General features: G+C 37.9%; 2 protein-coding genes across 6 annotated transcripts in view; both read right to left on the bottom strand.

Moving 5' to 3' along the window:
• GXYLT1 (glucoside xylosyltransferase 1) overlaps positions 1–5318 on the bottom strand; it is a 50637-nt gene extending 45319 nt beyond the window's left edge. For both annotated transcript variants that reach the window (XM_061129788.1, XM_061129796.1), the window contains exon 1: positions 5061–5318. In XM_061129788.1, the coding sequence (XP_060985771.1) occupies positions 5061–5281 (221 nt within the window). In that variant the 5' untranslated portion in view covers positions 5282–5318. The remainder of the gene's footprint in view (positions 1–5060) is intronic.
• A 9869-nt stretch (positions 5319–15187) lies between these two features.
• The window catches only part of YAF2 (YY1 associated factor 2), an 80889-nt gene continuing 76994 nt past the window's right edge, over positions 15188–19082 (bottom strand). For 3 of the 4 annotated variants that reach the window (XM_061129768.1, XM_061129777.1, XM_061129759.1), the window contains 2 exons: positions 17784–17936; positions 15188–16976 (listed from right to left, as the gene is read on the bottom strand). In XM_061129768.1, the coding sequence (XP_060985751.1) occupies positions 16739–16976; positions 17784–17936 (391 nt within the window). In that variant the 3' untranslated portion in view covers positions 15188–16738. Of the gene's footprint in view, positions 16977–17783; positions 17937–19082 lie in introns of those variants that run through there. The other variant, XR_009690559.1, reaches the window with a different exon arrangement.

Raw genomic sequence — 19082 nt, 5'->3', positions numbered from 1 at the left:
TTCAAAAGTTTAAAAAAACAAACAGGTCACAAATTTCAGTACTTGAAAAATGTTTTAAAAATTGAGGCATCACACTCTGGAGATTAAACAGAGGATTAAACAGTAATAATGCTCTCCACGATAACAGTTTTCAAACTTCAAATTTACTTAAATCCAATAGTGGAAGGTCATTTATACTTTTAAATTCAACTGGAAAAGGTATTTGTCATTTCAAAACATCCATGATAACCATGAGGCTTTAGTGAAAACCATGCATACCAAGGAGAGTTGGGGATATGTCTAGGCATATCCAGCATAACAATGTGGAAGTCTGAATGAGGTGCCTCATCAATGATGTACCTTAAGGCATGAACGGATACCTTTACTATGACTGCAAGAGGAACGAAGATGCTCACAGCCACGTTAGAGGAGACCATTCCCATGGTTCTGACCACCACTATTTAAAGAACAGTGCCTGCGCAACTCATTTTTAACTAAAAATTGTCTTCAGACAACTTAGATTAGTTTCTAGCTCTAATCAGTTTTCTTTTTCTTAAATATCTAGTTTCAGGAATACCCAGGAAGTAAGAAAGAATTGTTTACATACAAATGGCAATGAACAGTTATTTCAAAAAATAAGTTAGCATCACACTGTACAACCTACCCTCTCTCAAAAAAAAAAAACAAAACAACAAAAAAAAACTGAATTAAAGATTTAAATGTAAAAAAAGGGGAGGAAAATCCCACTGATAGAAAATTTTTCTACACGACAGAAATAAAAATAAAGGAAAAAACTGCCAATCTGAATACAGTAAAATTTTAAACTTCACATGGTACACACTCCAAAAACAAATTTAAGTCAACATGTTTGGGGGAAGTTATTTCCAACAGGTATGACACAAGATAATAGTCTTAAGGTTTTAAAATAGGATTTCTAAAAAGCACACATTTTTTCACTCGCCTAACCATCTTCCCCTTTCAAAAGCACAGAACAATAATTACTAGTCAGGTTTGTGCTAAGCACTTTACAAATACATGAAATGTAATCTTCAATGAACTGAAATACAAGATGCAAAGTTACTGGTTTTTATATAAGATGCCACTGCATTAACAAAGCAGAGATTAAAGTGGCTTTAGTAAACAATTCAGCCTTCTTCACTGTTTACTGCCTAACTCCTCTCCTTTTCAAAAATAAGCACAAGGAAGAGGAAAGAAAATTCTCCCCCAGAAAACAACAGTGCAAAAACAGTGGTCAAATGATTCTCAGTTACATCAGTGGTTTAATCAATCTTTGGTTTTATAACAAAAAACCTGGAGCACATATCTAAAATACAGATTCCCAGGCCCCACTGCCTGGCACTCTGGTTTAGCAGGAGTGGACTGGGGCCTGAATTTTCCCCAAAGGACAGAAAGAAAAAAAAAAAAATCACTTAAAATTAAAATGATCAAAACCATCACTGAATTAGCTGTAATTTTATTGTGCCAGGCACCACCAAGTAATCCACTCATGCCATTTTATTTCAATTCCCACAAAAAAAAACCAGTTATCATAGATACTCTTACCTCTTTGTAAGTGATGAGGAAATGTGTTCAAGGTTAACACAGTCAATAAGGGGCAAAGCCTGTTTCCAAAGCCCTGACTCTTTCCACTCTACATTTCCAGGACATCCTACTGGTGTTCCTGGGACCCAGCAGAAACCATAATTTGATGGCCTGACCAGATCTGCAAAGGAAAGTAAGGTGCCTACCTCCCAAGGCAAGTCATTCACACTAAGGGTAGGACAGCCCAGAAAAGGTATCACTGAAGCGCTTATGAGTTTCTTGGTTCACCACTACCAGGATTCATCAGTGAAATGTGAGAAATTACTCATCCTGAGAATCTAGTTACAAAATGGTTTAAATCCTTCTGGAGAATTACTGACACCTGGTAATATTAAGTGCTGTAGATCGAATACTTGAAATACAGTCTGTCCATAGCGGCTTCAGAGAGTCTCTCACTTCCCTCCACTGAGGCAGGACTCCTCTCCTACACCGGTCATGGGATTCTGTCTGCAGGAGAGATGTGCAAGGGATACAGCCCACAGAAGCAGAGGTCCCCGTTCCAGTCAACAACAGCGGACCCACAGATGGGCACATGATGCAAAGCAAGTCCAAAGAGAGTCTTTTTCTAGAATTTTTACTTGAGATTAGAGATTAAACACTATTAAGAAGTGGAAAGATGCATGAACAAAGCCTGTCTACAGCAGAAGAGAAAGAGTCCTCAGTCCTTGAGGTTCCTATGGCTGTCCAGGCATTTTTCCTTTAATTCTGTTCCTTCTAACAACCCATTTAAGTCTATATGTAATATATAGACTATATGTAATATATAATCTATATATATATACTATATATAATATATAGTCTATATGTAATATATAGAGAGACTATTATATATATATACAGTCTATAGTCCATATATAATACTATATTAAGTCAGTTTAAATGGGTTCTGATGACTGACAACTAAGAATTCTGATTTTGTGTGTGCTGTGCTTAGTCATCCAGTCAAGTCCGACTCTTGAGATCCCATAGACTGTAGCCTGCCAGACTCCTCTGTTCATGGGATTCTCCAGGCAAGAATACTGGAATGGGTTGCCATTTCCTTCTCCAGGGGATCATCCTGACCCAGGAATCGAACTCAGGTCTCCTGCACTGCAGGCGGATTCTTTACCAACTTGAGCTAGTTAAGGAAAATATAAACTACATTTTACAGGTGAGAAAAGTGAAGCAGAAAGGTGGTCAAGGTTTCAAAGCAATCAGGGCCAGAAAGACACCACAGGTTTGTCTGACACTAAGAGCTACCCATTTTCTAAATGGAATCCAAAATAATGGGTTCAAACAAAATGACTAATTAATAATAAATTTCACTGAAAAACTGTTTCCATCATTTTCGACTTTTTACTTTGAGAATGTGGAAGGACATTTCCAAGTATTTTGTTATCATGGAATTCTGTGCAGTGAATATTTTCTATTAAGATTTGACCAATGGAACCTATTAGATACAACTGTAATCCCATGTTTTAAATGAGAGAGAGAAATAGTAGTTTTAATCTCTGAGCTAAGACTGCTTCAAAAAAATTAAGAACGTAATTGATAATCAAGTCCTACTAAGAAAAAAACAGATGTTGCTTGCCTCATAGCCCCATTTTTCACTGATTAAACACTATCTAGACTGGGGTCTTATCACAGCAGCTTTATAGAAGGAGTATTGGCAGAACAAGCAAAAGATACATAGTTTCTAATCCTGGTCCAGTACTGATGCTCTCTGATCTTGGCTAAACAATTTATACATTGGAAGCAGGTTAGGAATTATAAATGATAATATCTAAAATGAAAAGAGCCCTTGTATCTTTTAGGAATTCTCCTGACCGTAATCAAACCATGCAATCCAGCTTTTCCTCTTCTCACCCTTCTTATGCATGCACATACGGGAAATGTATTTCACAACATTTTAACAAAGAATGATACACCTTCAGTTTTAACTCAAATATATGCCTCATTTAAAATGAGGAATTATGCTGCTCAGAGGACTTATAATACAAAGCTTTTAGTTGGCTCTGACACATCAAACTTCAGATTTCAGTAATGGCTCTATACATTATCTTTTAAAACTGAGGCGCTTATCTTCTCAATTTCAAATAACATAATTTTGTTAAAATTAGCTAGCCAAACAAATCCAATGTATAAAAATTTGTCACAAAATATTTAAGTATCTCAGACAAGGCACTAAAAATGCATGTTACTCTATCAAATTGAAATGCTAATATCATAGTTCAATTTCATTCAATGTTTTGACAAAAATGTTTCTTCTTTTCAATTCTACCCAACACAAAAACAGTTTCCTTCCCTAACTTTAAATGCTTCACAGAACAAAACCGACTTCGATCAGCTTTTCCTGAGCTCTTCCAGATCTGTCACTGCCTCTCCCAGGACAGATAATGGCAGCGACAAACCTGGCCCTGGAAAGAAGTTCTGCATTTATGAACACAGCCCTTGTAATCAAGTGCCAGGGTGAGAACACGACAGTCCGGCTTTTCCGTGCGGCTCCTCTGCCCAAACGTTCCTTTTCATTTTAGGATTGGCCATCAACTTCGAGAAGAACCTTCAACAGTCTACAGCGCTCCCTCCTCCTACCGATCCGATACTTTATCCGATCAAAGCAGCCTTTGCCTCTTACTAAGAGAGTACTCGGAGCAAGAGAGCTGCCCACAAATGGAGGAGCCTCTTTTTTCAAGGAAGTGGGAGCGCTCAGATTTTGTTAAGCATTCGTAATGCGTTGCATTCTTTTTTCCATTTAAATCTCATCTTGATTCCAACTCTGACAGTGATTTGTGTAAATCCACTTAAGTCACCGTGCTTTTTAAATTCCTATTTTTAAAGAAAGACACCTCTATCCCAACTCACAAAAGACGTATGTTAAGTATCCCTTATTTTTCTTAACTTGCTCTAAGTTTCACAATGGACCGATTGTTTCCCTAAAGAAAAATTCACAATCCGCAGAAAAGGCTCTCTTCAGATTTAACTGATCGGCTAATAATGAAAAATTTAAGCGTTAACAGGAAATTTAGACGCCTCATTTAGGAGGGAGGCGGAAAGCTGAACCAGGGCGCCAGGCGGCTGTTTAAATATCTCAACTGGAACGCCATGGAAACAAGAGGGAATTCCCACTAGTCAGACAGCAAGAAGGTTTTTGTAGGACCCCCTTATTTTCGACAAATCCTGAGAAAGAAAGAAAAGGAAGACGCAACTCTCAAGTAAGCGTTGAAAATTAATTTCTAACTGCTCTGAATTGTGCCTAAGGAACGGGTTAGAAGACAAACGCAAAACGCATTTGCTCTCGGGCTAGAGCAGCGGGGAGCTCACCCCTGGGGTGAAGGGAAGGAGGGAAGCGAGCAAAGAGGGTCAGAGTCGCTGCAAAGGAGCGGGAGATGCGGGCCCGGCGGCCAGAGGCGCTAGGCGGGCTCGCGGGCAGCTCGGGCCAGGCCGAGTCCCGAGCCCCGAGCCGCCGCACCCCCGGCCCCCCAAGAGGGAACGGCCCGTACCTGTCCGACCGGCCGTGATGCGCCGCAGGGCCCGCGCTGCCCACCCCTCTCCCGGCGCCGCGTCCGTCGCCCCCCAGCCAGGAAGCCGCTGCGGCCTGCGGCTTCCCGCCAACGCCGCCCGCTCCTTCCTCCAGGGACACGGCGAGCTGGCTGAAGGCGTAAAGAAGCGAGCAGAAGCCGCAGGCCAGGCACAGCACCACGACGCGCAGGTAGCGCCGCATCGCGCTGGCCCAGCGCTGCTGCCGCCGCCGTCGCCGCCGCGCCCGCCCGGGCGAACTGGAACCGAAGGAGCGGCACCGCGCAGCCGCGAGCGCAAGTTCCTCCTCCGCCACGGCCTCGCAGCCGCCCCACTCGGCTCCCGGCCCACCACCTCCACCCGCGCGCCGACGCCCCGCCCCGGCGCCCTGACCCCGCCTCCGCCGCGGGCCCCGCCCGGCGGCCTGGCGGCCCGACGCGCCTGCGCACTGGGCGCGAGGGCGGGGCGCGCCTGGTGGGCCGGGGCGGCCTGGAGCCCTGGGAGCCGGGCACTGCCGGGCGGGCGACTCTCAAGCCCTGCAACTCCCAACTGCGCTGCACCAGTGTGGCGAAAGGAGCGGGGCGTTGGAGGCAACTGACCCAATTTCAAATTATGCTTCTGCCACGTGGTAGTTTGGGACGCTGAGCGACCTAAATTCTCTGAGCGGCTTTCCTCGTCTCTAAAATGGAGACGATATCCTCATCGTAGGATGCTTCTAAAGATTAAATTGCTTAACGCACGAAAAACGCCTTGTATTTCGAAGGCACTTGATTAAACCGCTTTTCCGCTCCAACCTCATCCAGCAGCGACTTCCCTAGCCTCTAGCATTCTCTAATACAGTTGGTTCGAGCCGTTCTCACGCGGATATCGAATGCAGATGCCCGATGCTGTTGAGGATACATATTCCGCCTCCCATCGAGGTTGTAATTTCCTGTAAGACTAAGGTCCAAGCTTTTACTCGTTTATGAACCAGCTCACAACTCAGCAGTTGCAATAATATCTCCCTAAAGAGAGCTTTCCAGTTCTTCTTCCTCTTCTTCGGCCCTATTTCCACGCCACTCATTTATTGAACATTTATAGATCATCACTTATGTGCCAAGCACTGTGAGTATCCTGGGGCACAAAAACCCCTAGTTGGGGCATGGAGGTGGGACAGTGAGTAGTTGTAAGTACAGTACAACCATACAGACGTTAGGATAGAAGCCTGTAAAGCTGTGGGTACACACACAGAACGGCGCAACCAGTTCTACCAGCAGGCATGGTCGGGAGATACTTCATAATGTCAAAATGCAGTACAGAGATCATATCAATGTATGACAAAACCCACTGAAATGTTGTGAAGTAATTAGCCTCCAACTAATAAAAAAAAAAAAAAATGCAGTACAGAGATCAGACTTGAAAATTCCTTGACCAGACAAAACCAGTCATACAAGCAAAGCTTAATTTAGCATATTTTGCAGGATAAGAGTTTTAACTTGATCTGGGTCACTTCTTGCCTATACATCTGAAAATCATAATCAGAACTTAAATATTTAAGTCCCCAAAACTTGTATGAGGTAGTTCAGTTCAGTCGCTTAGTCGTGTCCGACTCTTTGCGACCCCATGAATCTCAGCACGCCAGGTCTCCCTGTCCATCACCAACTCCCGAAGTTTACTGAAACTCATGTCCATCCAGTCGGTGATGCCATCCAGCCATCTCATCCTCTGTCATCCCCTTCTCCTCCTGCCCCCAATTCCTCTCAGCATCAGGGTCTTTTCCAATGAGTCAACTCTTCGCATGAACTGGCCAAAGTACTGGAGTTTCAGCTTCAGCATCAGTCCTTCCAATGAACACCCAGGACTGATCTCCTTTAGAATGGGGCAGTTGGATCTCCCTGCAGTCCAAGGGACTCTCAAGAGTCTTCTCCAACACCACAGTTCAAAAGCATCAATTTTTCGGCGCTCAGCTTTCTTCGCAGTCCAACTCTCACATCCATACATGACCACTGGAAAAACCATAGCCTTGACTAGATGGACCTTTGTTGGCGAAGTAATGTCTCTGCTTTTTCATGTGCTATCTAGGTTGGTCATAACTTTCCTTCCAAGGAGTAAATGTCTTTTAATTTCATGGCTACAGTCACCATCTGCAGTGATTTTGGAGCCCCCCAAAATAAAGTCTGACACTGTTTCCACTGTTTCCCCATCTATTTCCCATGAGGTGATGGGACCAGATACCATGATCTTAGTTTTCTGAATGTTGAGCTTTAAGCCAACTTTTTCACTCTCCTCTTTCACTTTCATCAAGAGGCTTTTTAGTTCCTCTTCACTTTCTGCCATAAGGGTGGTATGAGGTAACCACTAACCCAATTCCCTTTTAAGTAAATTCTCGCCGGGGATAGGCAAACAGATGAAGAGGGTCAGTTGTATGGTGATAGTTGATAACTAGACTTATGGTAGTGACGACTTTGCAGAATATGTGTACTAAATTGCTTCAGTCGTGAGGGACTCTGCGACCCCATGAACTATATAGCCCACCTGGCTCCTCTGTCCATGGGATTCTCAAGGCAATATTGGAGTGGATTGCCAAATCCTCCTCCAGGGTATCTTCCCAACCCAGGGATTGAACCTAGGTCTCTTATGTCTCCTGCATTGGCAGGCAGGTTCTTTACCTATAACCTATAATGTTATACACCTGAAACTTGTATAATAAAAAGAAGGTAGAAATAAGAAATAGAAACAGTTGAATAAAATATTCAATGTTTGAAGTTTAAACTGCAAAAAAAGAAAAAAGAAAAAATTGTAATGTTTTAACCAATCACTGAAAAGACAACACACTCACTGCCTTCACACTATATACACTGCTTAATAACAACATACCCTAAGCCTCATTGCATATTTTGGTTTGAGTGTTACCAGTTTGCTGTCTTTTGGTTGTGTGCACGACACACTTTTACTGGTAACTGCTTCAGTGATTCACACGTTTTACTTTTGTTTTTTGTGAACCTTTGAGTATAGCAAAACTGGCCCTAGAGTCTTGGATGGGGTAATGGAAGTGATCCCAGGCTGAGGAATCAGTGAAACAGGCTCTTATGTTCAGGGAGCTGTGAGAAGTTTGATACCATCAGTTAAGCGAATGCAAGAGAGGATATGATGAGCGATAAGACTGGTGGTTGAAGGGGCCAGATATCTGAATTCCTTGTTCAGCACACCAAGGAGTTTGAAGGTAATCTGGCAGACAACGGTGAACCACTGAAGGGGGTTTAAGTTAGGAAGTAACATGATAACATCTGCCTTTTGGAGGGCAGATTCTGGTTGCAGTGTGGAGGCTGGGACAGAGAGGGAGATTGGAGCCAGATTGGAGCTACAGTGCCAGAAAGTGAGGGAAAGGAAGGAGGCTTTAAACACACACACACACACACTCTCTCTCTCTCTCTCTCTCTCTCTCTCTCTCTCTCTCTCTCTCTCTCTCTCTCTCCCTCCATGGAGAAAAATCATGCTATTAAACTGTTCAAATTGCAGTTGAAGCTTTGAAAAGTTTGGCCATGCAAAACAAGATGGGGAAATACTGTGTAATTAACAGTAGTCTTCATTTGGAATCCCTACACCAAATAAGTGCTGGTTCTGTGACCATGGGAACTAGTTACTTAACAAATTTAAGCCTCAGTTTCTCCCCCATAAGGATTAAATTTCTTGCCTTACTTGACAAAAAAGCAAAACTAGCATGCTGTTAAGATGTATGAATAGAATGAAAACATACACTTATTCATTCAATAAACATTTATTGAATATGTTCTACATGCCAGACAAGGGGCTATTCTGTACTGCCCCCAAAAGGGGAGACAGGCAAGTAAAAACAGCGACAATAATCCTTTCACTACACCTTACAATTCTTAGAGAAATAAATAGAAACTTAATGAGATACAAAGATGGATAATAAAAGCATCTGTAAGAACAGAAAACAGATTTTGAGAGAGAAAACTAAAGGATACTGTAACAAGAAACTAGAGTAAGAGCTAGTACTCAAATTATGTTTAATTTAAAGAGACGCTAACTACGATCATTTCTATTGCAACAAACTAAATGTAGTAAAAATAAAGAATAATTTAATGACCCAGAGAATGTTAAAATACTGGAATGGCAGTATTCATTTCTGCACAATATATGGGAAGAGCATATCGGGAAGAACAATCATCCTTTTACTTGACATCAGGGTTCTGGACCTTTAGATCCCTTTTAATCCTGTAATTAAAAAGGAAATTGTTGAAAAAGTATATATGGCTTTCCAAAACTAGATATGACTTTTGTATTACCCACCCACTGTCCTAACTGGTTATCCTGGAGTGTAAGGAGCTGTGTGAATACTTCTGATCATTTCCAGGATTCACACATATTGATATTTCTACAATTAACAGTAAGTTACTGAAAATGATCTAAAATATCTTTATGTCATAATGATTAGGCATTTACTTCCTTTACTTTGTGTATGTACATGTTCTTAAGTCTACTTTTGCATCTCTAGACCACCCTCTTGATTCTCCAATGACAGGCTGGCTATATTCACATTTTTAATCAATTCTGATTTTCCCTGCATTCTCTCAAAAAGGTTATGTTTAGTTGGACAAAAAGAAATTTAAAAGCAGCAACGTTGGTTGTTGGTTAAATTGTGGAGATAGAGACCTTCTCCAGACCTGGAAAACTCTCAGATTCAGGATAATCCAAATCTCAAAAATCTTATATTCAAAAGACTAATTTTGATTTTTCATGGAGCTCCTGGTACATGTTGGATATATAATAGACACTCAGTTAATGACATTTTAAAAAATCTTTCCCAAGTCATTCTAGAGCAAATGCTTCTGCTCAGTATTTCTTTTCCAATTCTACATTTTAGTACTTCTTTAAAAAAAGATATCCTATGAGGGACAAGGTAAATTCTATACCTTTTCAGAGTAAAGTTCAAAGACTTTTTTTTTTACGTAACTTTCACTTTATAAAGTTCTGCATAATCTAACTTAATCCTGATAACAGCTATATGAAATAGATGTTATTCTTTAAAAAAAAAACAAGGAACCTAAAATTTAGAGAAGTTCATTAACCACATGGCCAATAATGAAGATCCATAATTCAAATGGAAAACTTTGAGGATCCACAGTGTGTATTTGTTTTTTTCCCTTATACCATGCTATCTCACCATGAACAAATAAATGCTAAACTACGTGATGCAGATTAAAAGTAAAAGCAAAAAAGGAAGAAAAAAGATATTACATGGAAATCTCTTAGATTGGTCTTAAGGAATAAGACAAATTAAATTTACAATCAAAGAAATAGAAATCAGATTAGATGCAGAGCACAAAGAATCAGAAATTCACACTCAAAGTGAAAATCATTCTCTCCTCTTGTTGGCCTCTAGTGAAATGTCTTCATTTTTCACAAGCTATTTCCTAGAGACCTTGTTGGACTGGAGGAAAAAGTTGGAAGACTATGTTGTCAGTTGGAGCAAAAAATTTCATTTTGTGTTCATTCAGACCAGCAAATATGGAAAAAGGGTAGGGTAAGAGGGAAGATGAAAGAGTAAAGTGATTCTTTTCATGCTCAAAAAACTCAGCTGTAGGCAAAAAGATTAGGAAAAGAGTGGCGGTGGAAAACTAATAAATGGTGAGACTTTAATGCAGGAGACCCCCGTTCGACCCCTGGGTTGGGAAGATCCCCTGGAGAAGGGAAAGGCTGCCCACTCCAGTCCTGGGGCCTGGAGAATTCCATGGACTGTACAGTCCATAGGGTCGCAAAGAGTCGGACACAACTGAAACGACTTTCACTTTTCACTCCCAAATCATCCCAGAATTCAGCTAGTTTATTTCTGCCCACAAAGGAGGGAGAGTATGAAGAGGCAGAGTGGGGAGGGGAGAAAGAATTATCCTATGGGCCATCCTTATTCATTCTCCCTGGTTAAATTTACAGGAACCCTCCATTCCCATTAATAGATTACAATCTATTATTATTTCTTTAAAAAGTACTGTCAGTGAAATTAAAAGTCTAGATTTGCAGGGAAATTTAGTTACGGGGAAAATTAGAATTAAAACATTCATGCCATCTGGACCCAGATTCCTCAAAATTGAAAGACGAAAACAAAGAATACCATTACACTTCAGAAGTATAGTGCTTAGTTGAAAAATAAAGTCAGAATTCTTGTTATCTATTGTTCCTTTCTATATACAAGTTACATCCTAAACAGTCTATGTTTTTCTTTTAATATTAATAGGTTTCATATGTTGAAATGGTTTTCTCATTTCTGTATTTTAAATAAAGGTAAAAGATTATTTTTGTTCTAATTAAGTGTCCCTTACATTATTTACCTTTATCGTATATTGAAATCATCATAGTCTTTCATATATCTCTTATTAAAGACCAAAAGCTCTCTCTCCAACTTGAGGCCAGATCACTCAGTTCTTCAATTCTGAAACCAGCCTACTTTCCTTTCCTTTTTAATGCTCTCACTACATTTTTGTCCTTTAGGAGTCTACTCCCCAACTGGTTTTAGAACAATATCCCAACTCTAAACACAGGCTAATCTCCTTGTTGCTATTAGTCTGAATTAGAACAGTGAAAATAATACGCATGAAAAAGTTTAAATTAATAGATCTTAGTACCCAGTTTAGCTTCTGAATTCTCTTGGTAAGAGTTGATGAACATATCAATATCTAGGTAAATCAGCAGATCCAGGTTTCCCTGGATGTAACTGAAGACCTACCAAACATGTATTATTTCCACTCCACAGGAATTTCAGTTGGATGCATTTTACTGGATACTTGCCCTGAAAATTTCACATGGGAGCTTATCCTCACAACTAAAATTAAGCATTTTTTTGAGTTTTTTTTTTTAAGTATTACTATTTAGCCTTATTTACAGAAGAGATTTAAGGAACTTTAGAACACAAGGAAAAAGGTTAAGTAGATAAAAATTGTAATCTAGAAAAATATAGCTGGATCAAAAATAACAAGTCAGAACACAAATACACAGATGATTGAGTTCTACCTAATTATTAAAAGTAGGCCTGATTTTAATCTGAGATTTCTCACAATTAAAGCAAACACTGGAAACAGTCAGTGATTTGCATTGTTCATAAGAAACATGCAAATTGATTTCTCAGGTTGAAGTAAAGCTCTTCCTGAAACAGGTCTGAATAAAATTTCTCATTTAGATTCTGAGAGATGTAATGTTTCCTCAATATCCTCACAAAAAGGCAACAGGAGATCTCGTTCAATGGTTTACTGACTTTTAAAAATTAGAACGGGAAAATAATAATCTCACATTACATGGCTTAAGGTCTAACTTTTGAAAATTCAAGCTAGGGTGATGAAATGGTAGCTGGCTAAAGTTACTGGTTAACACCCAGCATTATCAGCTGCAAGTATCAAGGTGAGATCCTAATATCTTCAATGTGGACTCAGAGTGGGCACTCAGGCCAAGCCTGAATTTTCTAGGGAGGAAAAGAAAGTGGCAAGCCCTCCCTCTTCTGTTACTTCTGTATTTTTATTGTTGAAGTAATGGCATTATATTTACAGGTCTCTCCTCCAGTATGAGAGTTCCACATCTTAGTCTTTGAAACCAACCCCCAGACCAGTGCCTAAGACACAAATAAACTCAATAAATGTTCATTGAATTGAATACCAACATAAAGAAAATCAAGATCAGGAAAATACTGAGAGTGGCAATAAAACAGCTACTATAGCCTACAACTTTCACTGAAGGAGGGTAGAGAAATCACCACCGAAAAGCAATTCAGAACATGAAACATGTCCCAGAGAACTGAAAGCTTTCAGAGTTCTACTTGATTTTTCTAGTATGGATGGACCTGGTCTTATCATGACACTTCATATGCTCCAGAATTGGCCCATTCCGCAAAGGCAGGAATACCTGCACTGGCTAAATACAAAGCCGTATTAAAAAGTGTAACATTTAGATTATCCAGGCTAGCAGGGTTGCGCATTCAAGACAGTAAAGTGTTCATATAATTCAAGGTAAATCTTCTCTATGACGCTTCTGAAAGTGAACTGGTTTTGAAGAAACTCATTTTATAGGTATTACACATATTGCTGCTCTAGTAAACACAACTGGAACAATGACTGCGTCATTATGAAGATGATTTATCATGCTTTAAAATTTCTTCCAAGAGACTTCCCAAGACAAATTCTTCTATTTGTCCTTTTTCTCCCTTCCTAGTGATTCTCCTCTGCCATCATCAACTGCATTCCAATGTCCCATTTTCTAATTTCTCCTACTATTATTGCTTTTTCTCTTTCTGCCTCCCTTATTTTTTCCCATTTCTACACTTCCTTGCCTTTGTTATTAGGGGACCTTCTTTTTCATCACCCTCAATAGCCAGGGAATGTTTTTTCCTTCTGCTTTCACAAAATGATCAGTCACATCGTGTATTCTGTAACCTCGCTGTCTCCCGATTCTGCTATTTTGTCCCTGATGACTTTTCTACACTTCAGTTTTTCTACATTTCACTTGTTCCAGACACCTGAAGGTGCCTGTGGTTAAGGGGGGAGCCAGTGCTAAGTCAAAGTATCACTCTGTGATTATTCTTCACACACACGTTCACTGTTTTCACTTAATTTTCAAAGTACAGTACAGAAGTTTCTATTAATGGCCCAGTTCCTACTTCAAGTCTTTAAAAGATTTAAGGAAACAGATAAGTGGCAGACCAAGGAAACAGGTAAAATAAGAGTGTCAGTGGAAACTAAAAATTCTGGACCACTCAGCATAAATGCATATACTATGAATAAACTACAATGTTGTCAGGCGATGAGGACTTTTGTCTAAAAAAAAGGTAATAAATATGTCAACTTAGAAAAGCTGAGGTCTTTTCTTTTTAAATGTTTTCACTTTGTCTATAATCACTATAATTTTAGGAAAGCATTTAATAAAAATAAAACCTTTAAGTTATTAAGTCAACTATTTCTGTGTAATATAAAAGGTTTTAAGAATATGTATTCTTGTATGCCTCAAATTATATCTTCACTCTTACTTATATCAAAATAAGCTAATAAACTCTGAAAAACATCCAAATGCTCTTTTTGTGTAGAATTTGGCTAAAAGAATCCACTATTAAAACTACAAGGTAAGCTGATGAAACAGAGCTAAATATATACCTTAAGTCCAGGCTCTGAATCTTTTTGCATACTTGAACATTAGAGATAAGTATTTATAGAATTGGGGTCTGTCTCCTGGTTTGGAAGTGTATTTGAGGTAGGGTGAAACAAAGGCAGATAAACGTAACTATAATTAACGAAAGGAAAACAAAATGTCAAAGTAGCCAACTCAACTCATTTCTCTTGTCTCATAATGCATATCATCAAATTCTTTAATTATAGAAAGATAGCTCATCTGGGATCAGAGCAAACATCTGGTGTAATAATTCAGTTTAACCTGTAGAACACAATTCCTTTCAGTCATGCAAGAAGGCATGGAAATAATTTTTGTTACCAAAAAAAAACCAAAAAGCATTATGTTTCTGTAAATGGGATTTTACCTATAAAGATAGTAAAGGCTCACCTTTACTGAGCATTGGGTATGTATCAGGTAATTATTAAGAACTGTATAGGATTGACATTTAATCCAACAACACTATGAGCTAGACATGATTATCATTATCCTTGTATACCAGAGGAGAAATGACCTGGAGTGACTCACTCAAGCTAACTTAGGTTCTCCAAGAGATTAAAATGCCAGACGCCAGTTAGCATCTTCATTTCCATGCTGCAGTGTCTCCTTACTATTTACAAAGATGACTGTGCTCCGTTCAGGTAAAATCCCATCTGCTGTCTGATTATTCTCTCTTGCAGTCCATTTAAAATACATCTAGAAAGTATTTAATCATCATCAGAAGACCCAGTATTTCCAAAGAGTAGTTCTAATTTAAATATTATAATATTTTCCCTATTACAGTTAATACTTGCAATTTTTACTACGTCTAAAAAATGAATATATATGCATATATATAAAACATTTGAAACATGTGAAAAAGAATAAAATTTAAAAATTTCATGTTTTAAAAGAACATACCAGTTATTTGGGGTTCCACTGGAAGTATCTTAAAAACAAAATTCTTTCACTTAACAACACTAAAGAATGAGGTATATAAATGTTTTAATCACAGACTTTTACTGTATGCAATTAACTGTATTTCACAACTTGCATCTTACAAAAAGACAGTACCATAGTGCCTGTAAAAAGTACTGCAATTAAACAAAAAATTACATTACCACATGAAACCACCAAATATCACAACTGTCAGAGTCTACAGTTTCCTTTCTTCAAATGCTATCGTGATGTTTTTATGTGATATTTTGTATCCACATTATGATTTAAAGTTCATTTATAGTTCAAAAGTCTCCTACAGGTCAATATGTATTAAACAAATGGCTAAGAGAAAGTGGGAGACCCTATAATTTAAGTACTGTGTGGTTTCTAAGTTGGATTTTTAAAGACAACATAAAACACTTTTATTAGTTGTAAACAAAAATGCAAAATCTGTAGTCATAAAAATATTTTATTGGTAAATTTACATAGTAGTGGGGCTGTAAATATTTTTTTAATTTTAGGATATTGATAAATGCATAAACTGGCAAGTGTCTCTGAAAATAGGGTACTATAATTTTTATAAGAATTGTTATATTTAATAAAGAGGCCAATTAAGCTGATTAAATATTAGTTATTTCCTAGTTCTGTGCAACAGTTCCCATTTGTGTATTAATTAGATTCATACTCCTATGACCCTGGATAAGTCTGGGGCAAGGAAACAGTGATAAAACTATTATTAAGTTAAAGCTTTTCCAAAATTCAGCTCTTAAAATTACAGCTTTCTTTTCTCTTCTGTTTTCGTCAAATGCTTATAATTACTTGAATTTTAATGTTCTATACAATACAGAAAATACCAGTGTTCAATGACAATAGCACTAAACCTGAATTATAAAGCTACGTAATCAATGTTTTATTGTTTACTAGTCTGCTAGTAAACATTACAATAAATGAATGTTTTGAAAGATAAGCAAACCCCCCCCCAGAACAGATAAAACCTAAAACATAATTCAGAAACAATAATTTAGTAAAATGTGTCAAAAACATTGGCAATGGTTCATACAAATTCTTTATTTAATAACAATCTTCCTATTTAACCACACCAAGTACCAGCAGGTGTATTTAAGAGGATAACCATTAAGAAAATTCTGTTGCAGCAATAGTTGATTAAGTTGATCTTTGACTTGTATACATATAACTATTTGTTTCACAATTCTCAAATAATACATATTTAGGCAACTTGCACTATGTTATAAAAATTTAAATTCGTTACATGCCAATAGTAGAGAATTCAAGAATTATGTGTTAGAATTCACTAAACTAAAAGTGAAAATAGACTTACCAATAACACTGCATAATGAATAACTCAACCACATTTTCATGGCATCTTTAACTGTGGAGACCAAAACATTAAGTCTGGAAATGTTTGGTAGGCACAGATTGCAATTAAAATCTAACGAATTCTAACAAATTTCTATTTTAATTAAAACGCAAATCATGGATTGTGCATGAATATGTTTGTCATGAAAATGTGGTACTTCTTGGCATAATCCGTGTATTTGCATGGTATGACAGAAGTGACGGAAACTGGAGAAAATAAACTTTAATGAGATTCTCCATTCAGTGACGAGGCTTCTCCTCTGGGTGAAGATGACCTGGACATTCCCCTCTCTGTGTTATCAGAGCTGGAGCCACTCTGACTGTGTTGATCTGCAGAGGCAGCACTAGATGCAGGCGGTGACTTCGTTTTCTCCTTAAAGTCTGTAATAATGACTGTCAGATCTCCAACGGTAACTTCCAAATGTTGAGCACTACTCCGATCCACATTTTTCAATCTTGGCCTAAACACAAAAGATGATAAAAATTTTTAACTAGCTTTTCTATCTACCAAGTCTCTGAGCATGGAATGCATATTAAATTAAAGTAAAAATGACAAAATAAGTACATCTATCTTTAAAGCTCTATTTTTCATGTGTAACTAAACACAAAAATATAATTAAATGCTTGAAATCATTAACATTAAATCAAGCCAATCATTCATGAATCTTCCTCAACATGACAAAAAACACTGGCAGTAATGGTCTCCTAATTGTGCTTTTATCACTTGATCATCATTTTGCAGACGGCTTATCAATTTCACTACAGTAAAGATTTTCGAACAGCAGTCAGAGCTGCGTCACAGAGGAAGCTAACAGCAGCCAAGGCTGAGTCAGATGGAGGGCTGCCACTCCACTGATGTGCACTTAGGATAAGGGCATCGTGACTGTCTGCTCTGCCAGGACCCAGGGCCATTCTGATTGGTTAAAATTCAGGCAAATATCTGCTCAGTACTGTGAATATCACTCCTGGCTTTATGAGTGAAAAAGAAATAGTTCAAACACAGATGTCTTTTAATCGAGTAAAACAAAAACAAAAACAAAAAGCAGAAAGTGTCCTCACACTTAAGCCTGTATTTGTGGCCTCCGTGTTTAATTTCTAATATAGCTTCAACTTGAAAAAATACTTTCATGACATAGTAAAACAGATGAAATCTTTCATTTCTATATTATATATTTCATATTCTACTTTCTATATCAGTGTTAAAAGACAATATTAAATGGTTAATTTTATTATTTCAAAAGTACCATTAAAACACTCTTCAAATTTACCTGGTTTTCTTATGACTGTTCTTTTTGCTAGTTGTTTCCTTTTCACTTTTTTCTTTTTCTACTTTGTCTTTTTTCTCTTTCTTTGACTGTGTAGGGGGTACAAACTGCTGAGTAACCTGCTGTGCAACCAACTGGGAGACAGGTCGAGGCTTCCTGTGTGCATGTTAAAAACAAAGGTTTTTTTATTACTATAATTTAACAACATGATTTTTCATGAGAAAACCTCAAATTATGAGAATAGATATATATTGTGATATTCACATATAAAAATTTCTCATATGTAAGGTAATTCAGATGTGCAATTTAACAGATAAATGTATGTATACACACACACATATACATTATTATCTTTCCTAGTCAACAAAAATAGAACTATAATAACAGTTCAAAGTTATTGCCCAAGATATATAGTCAAACTATTAAAATGTAACTGTCACATAAATCAACATGAAAATTATTAAAAATGTATATCAAACTGTGCTCATGGGGAAGCAAACATATAAACAAACCTGAGATTTTTAAATTAAACTTGAAAGTTTACACTGAAATAAAATCTAAATGTATCCCTCCTCTCTCAGAGAAGGAAATATCTCACCATCTGTGACAGTGGCTATTCTTTTCTTTAAAAATCATTCATTTATTCATTCAGTAAATTTTCTCCTTATTGTTAAAGTCTTTAAGGTTCCTTACCTACCTAGCCACAATTTCACTGTGCTTTTTTGACCTTGAAGATCTTCCCAGTCTTTTGAGACTTGCCTAGCTTACTTATTAAAAAAAAAAAGAAAAGAAAAGAAAAGAAAAAATGTATTGAGAGCCTACTGCAAAACTGTACCGAGAGAGATGAAATGTTTCCTGACTACAGCCTTTGATACCAGTTGTCACTCTATTAGCCCAGGGTCAAGGATCCCTCCAACTTTACGGTACAGTGTGGGTGGCTGAGGTCAAGATTCAAAGTTAATAGTCTCTTAAAATGAGAAAGACTACTAAAAAGGGGAAAAAAGATGGGAGGGGCAAAACAGGGAAAAATAAGATAAAAATAAATCATAACAGATGGTCTACAAAAAACAGTAATCTATTGCCTGGAAAATCCTGACCCTATTTTGGTCAGTAGAGCTGTTAAAAATTTTTTTTTCCTCTGCTCTTCTAAAACAAGACAAAATAGAAACCAAAGAGAAAATACTGCACAATCTAGCTTTCAAAGCTGCGAGGAGGAATCCTTTGAAGGAAACAGGAAATGCAGTATATAAAACATCTCAATTGATGGATACTGAATTTTGTTTAGAACCTACAGAGTCTGAA

This window comes from Dama dama, chromosome 3 (assembly GCF_033118175.1).
Source record: "Dama dama isolate Ldn47 chromosome 3, ASM3311817v1, whole genome shotgun sequence".
Lineage (NCBI taxonomy): Eukaryota > Metazoa > Chordata > Mammalia > Artiodactyla > Cervidae > Dama > Dama dama.
The sequence above is the reverse complement of the archived record's forward strand: the minus strand, read 5'-3'. Positions and strand labels throughout refer to the sequence as shown.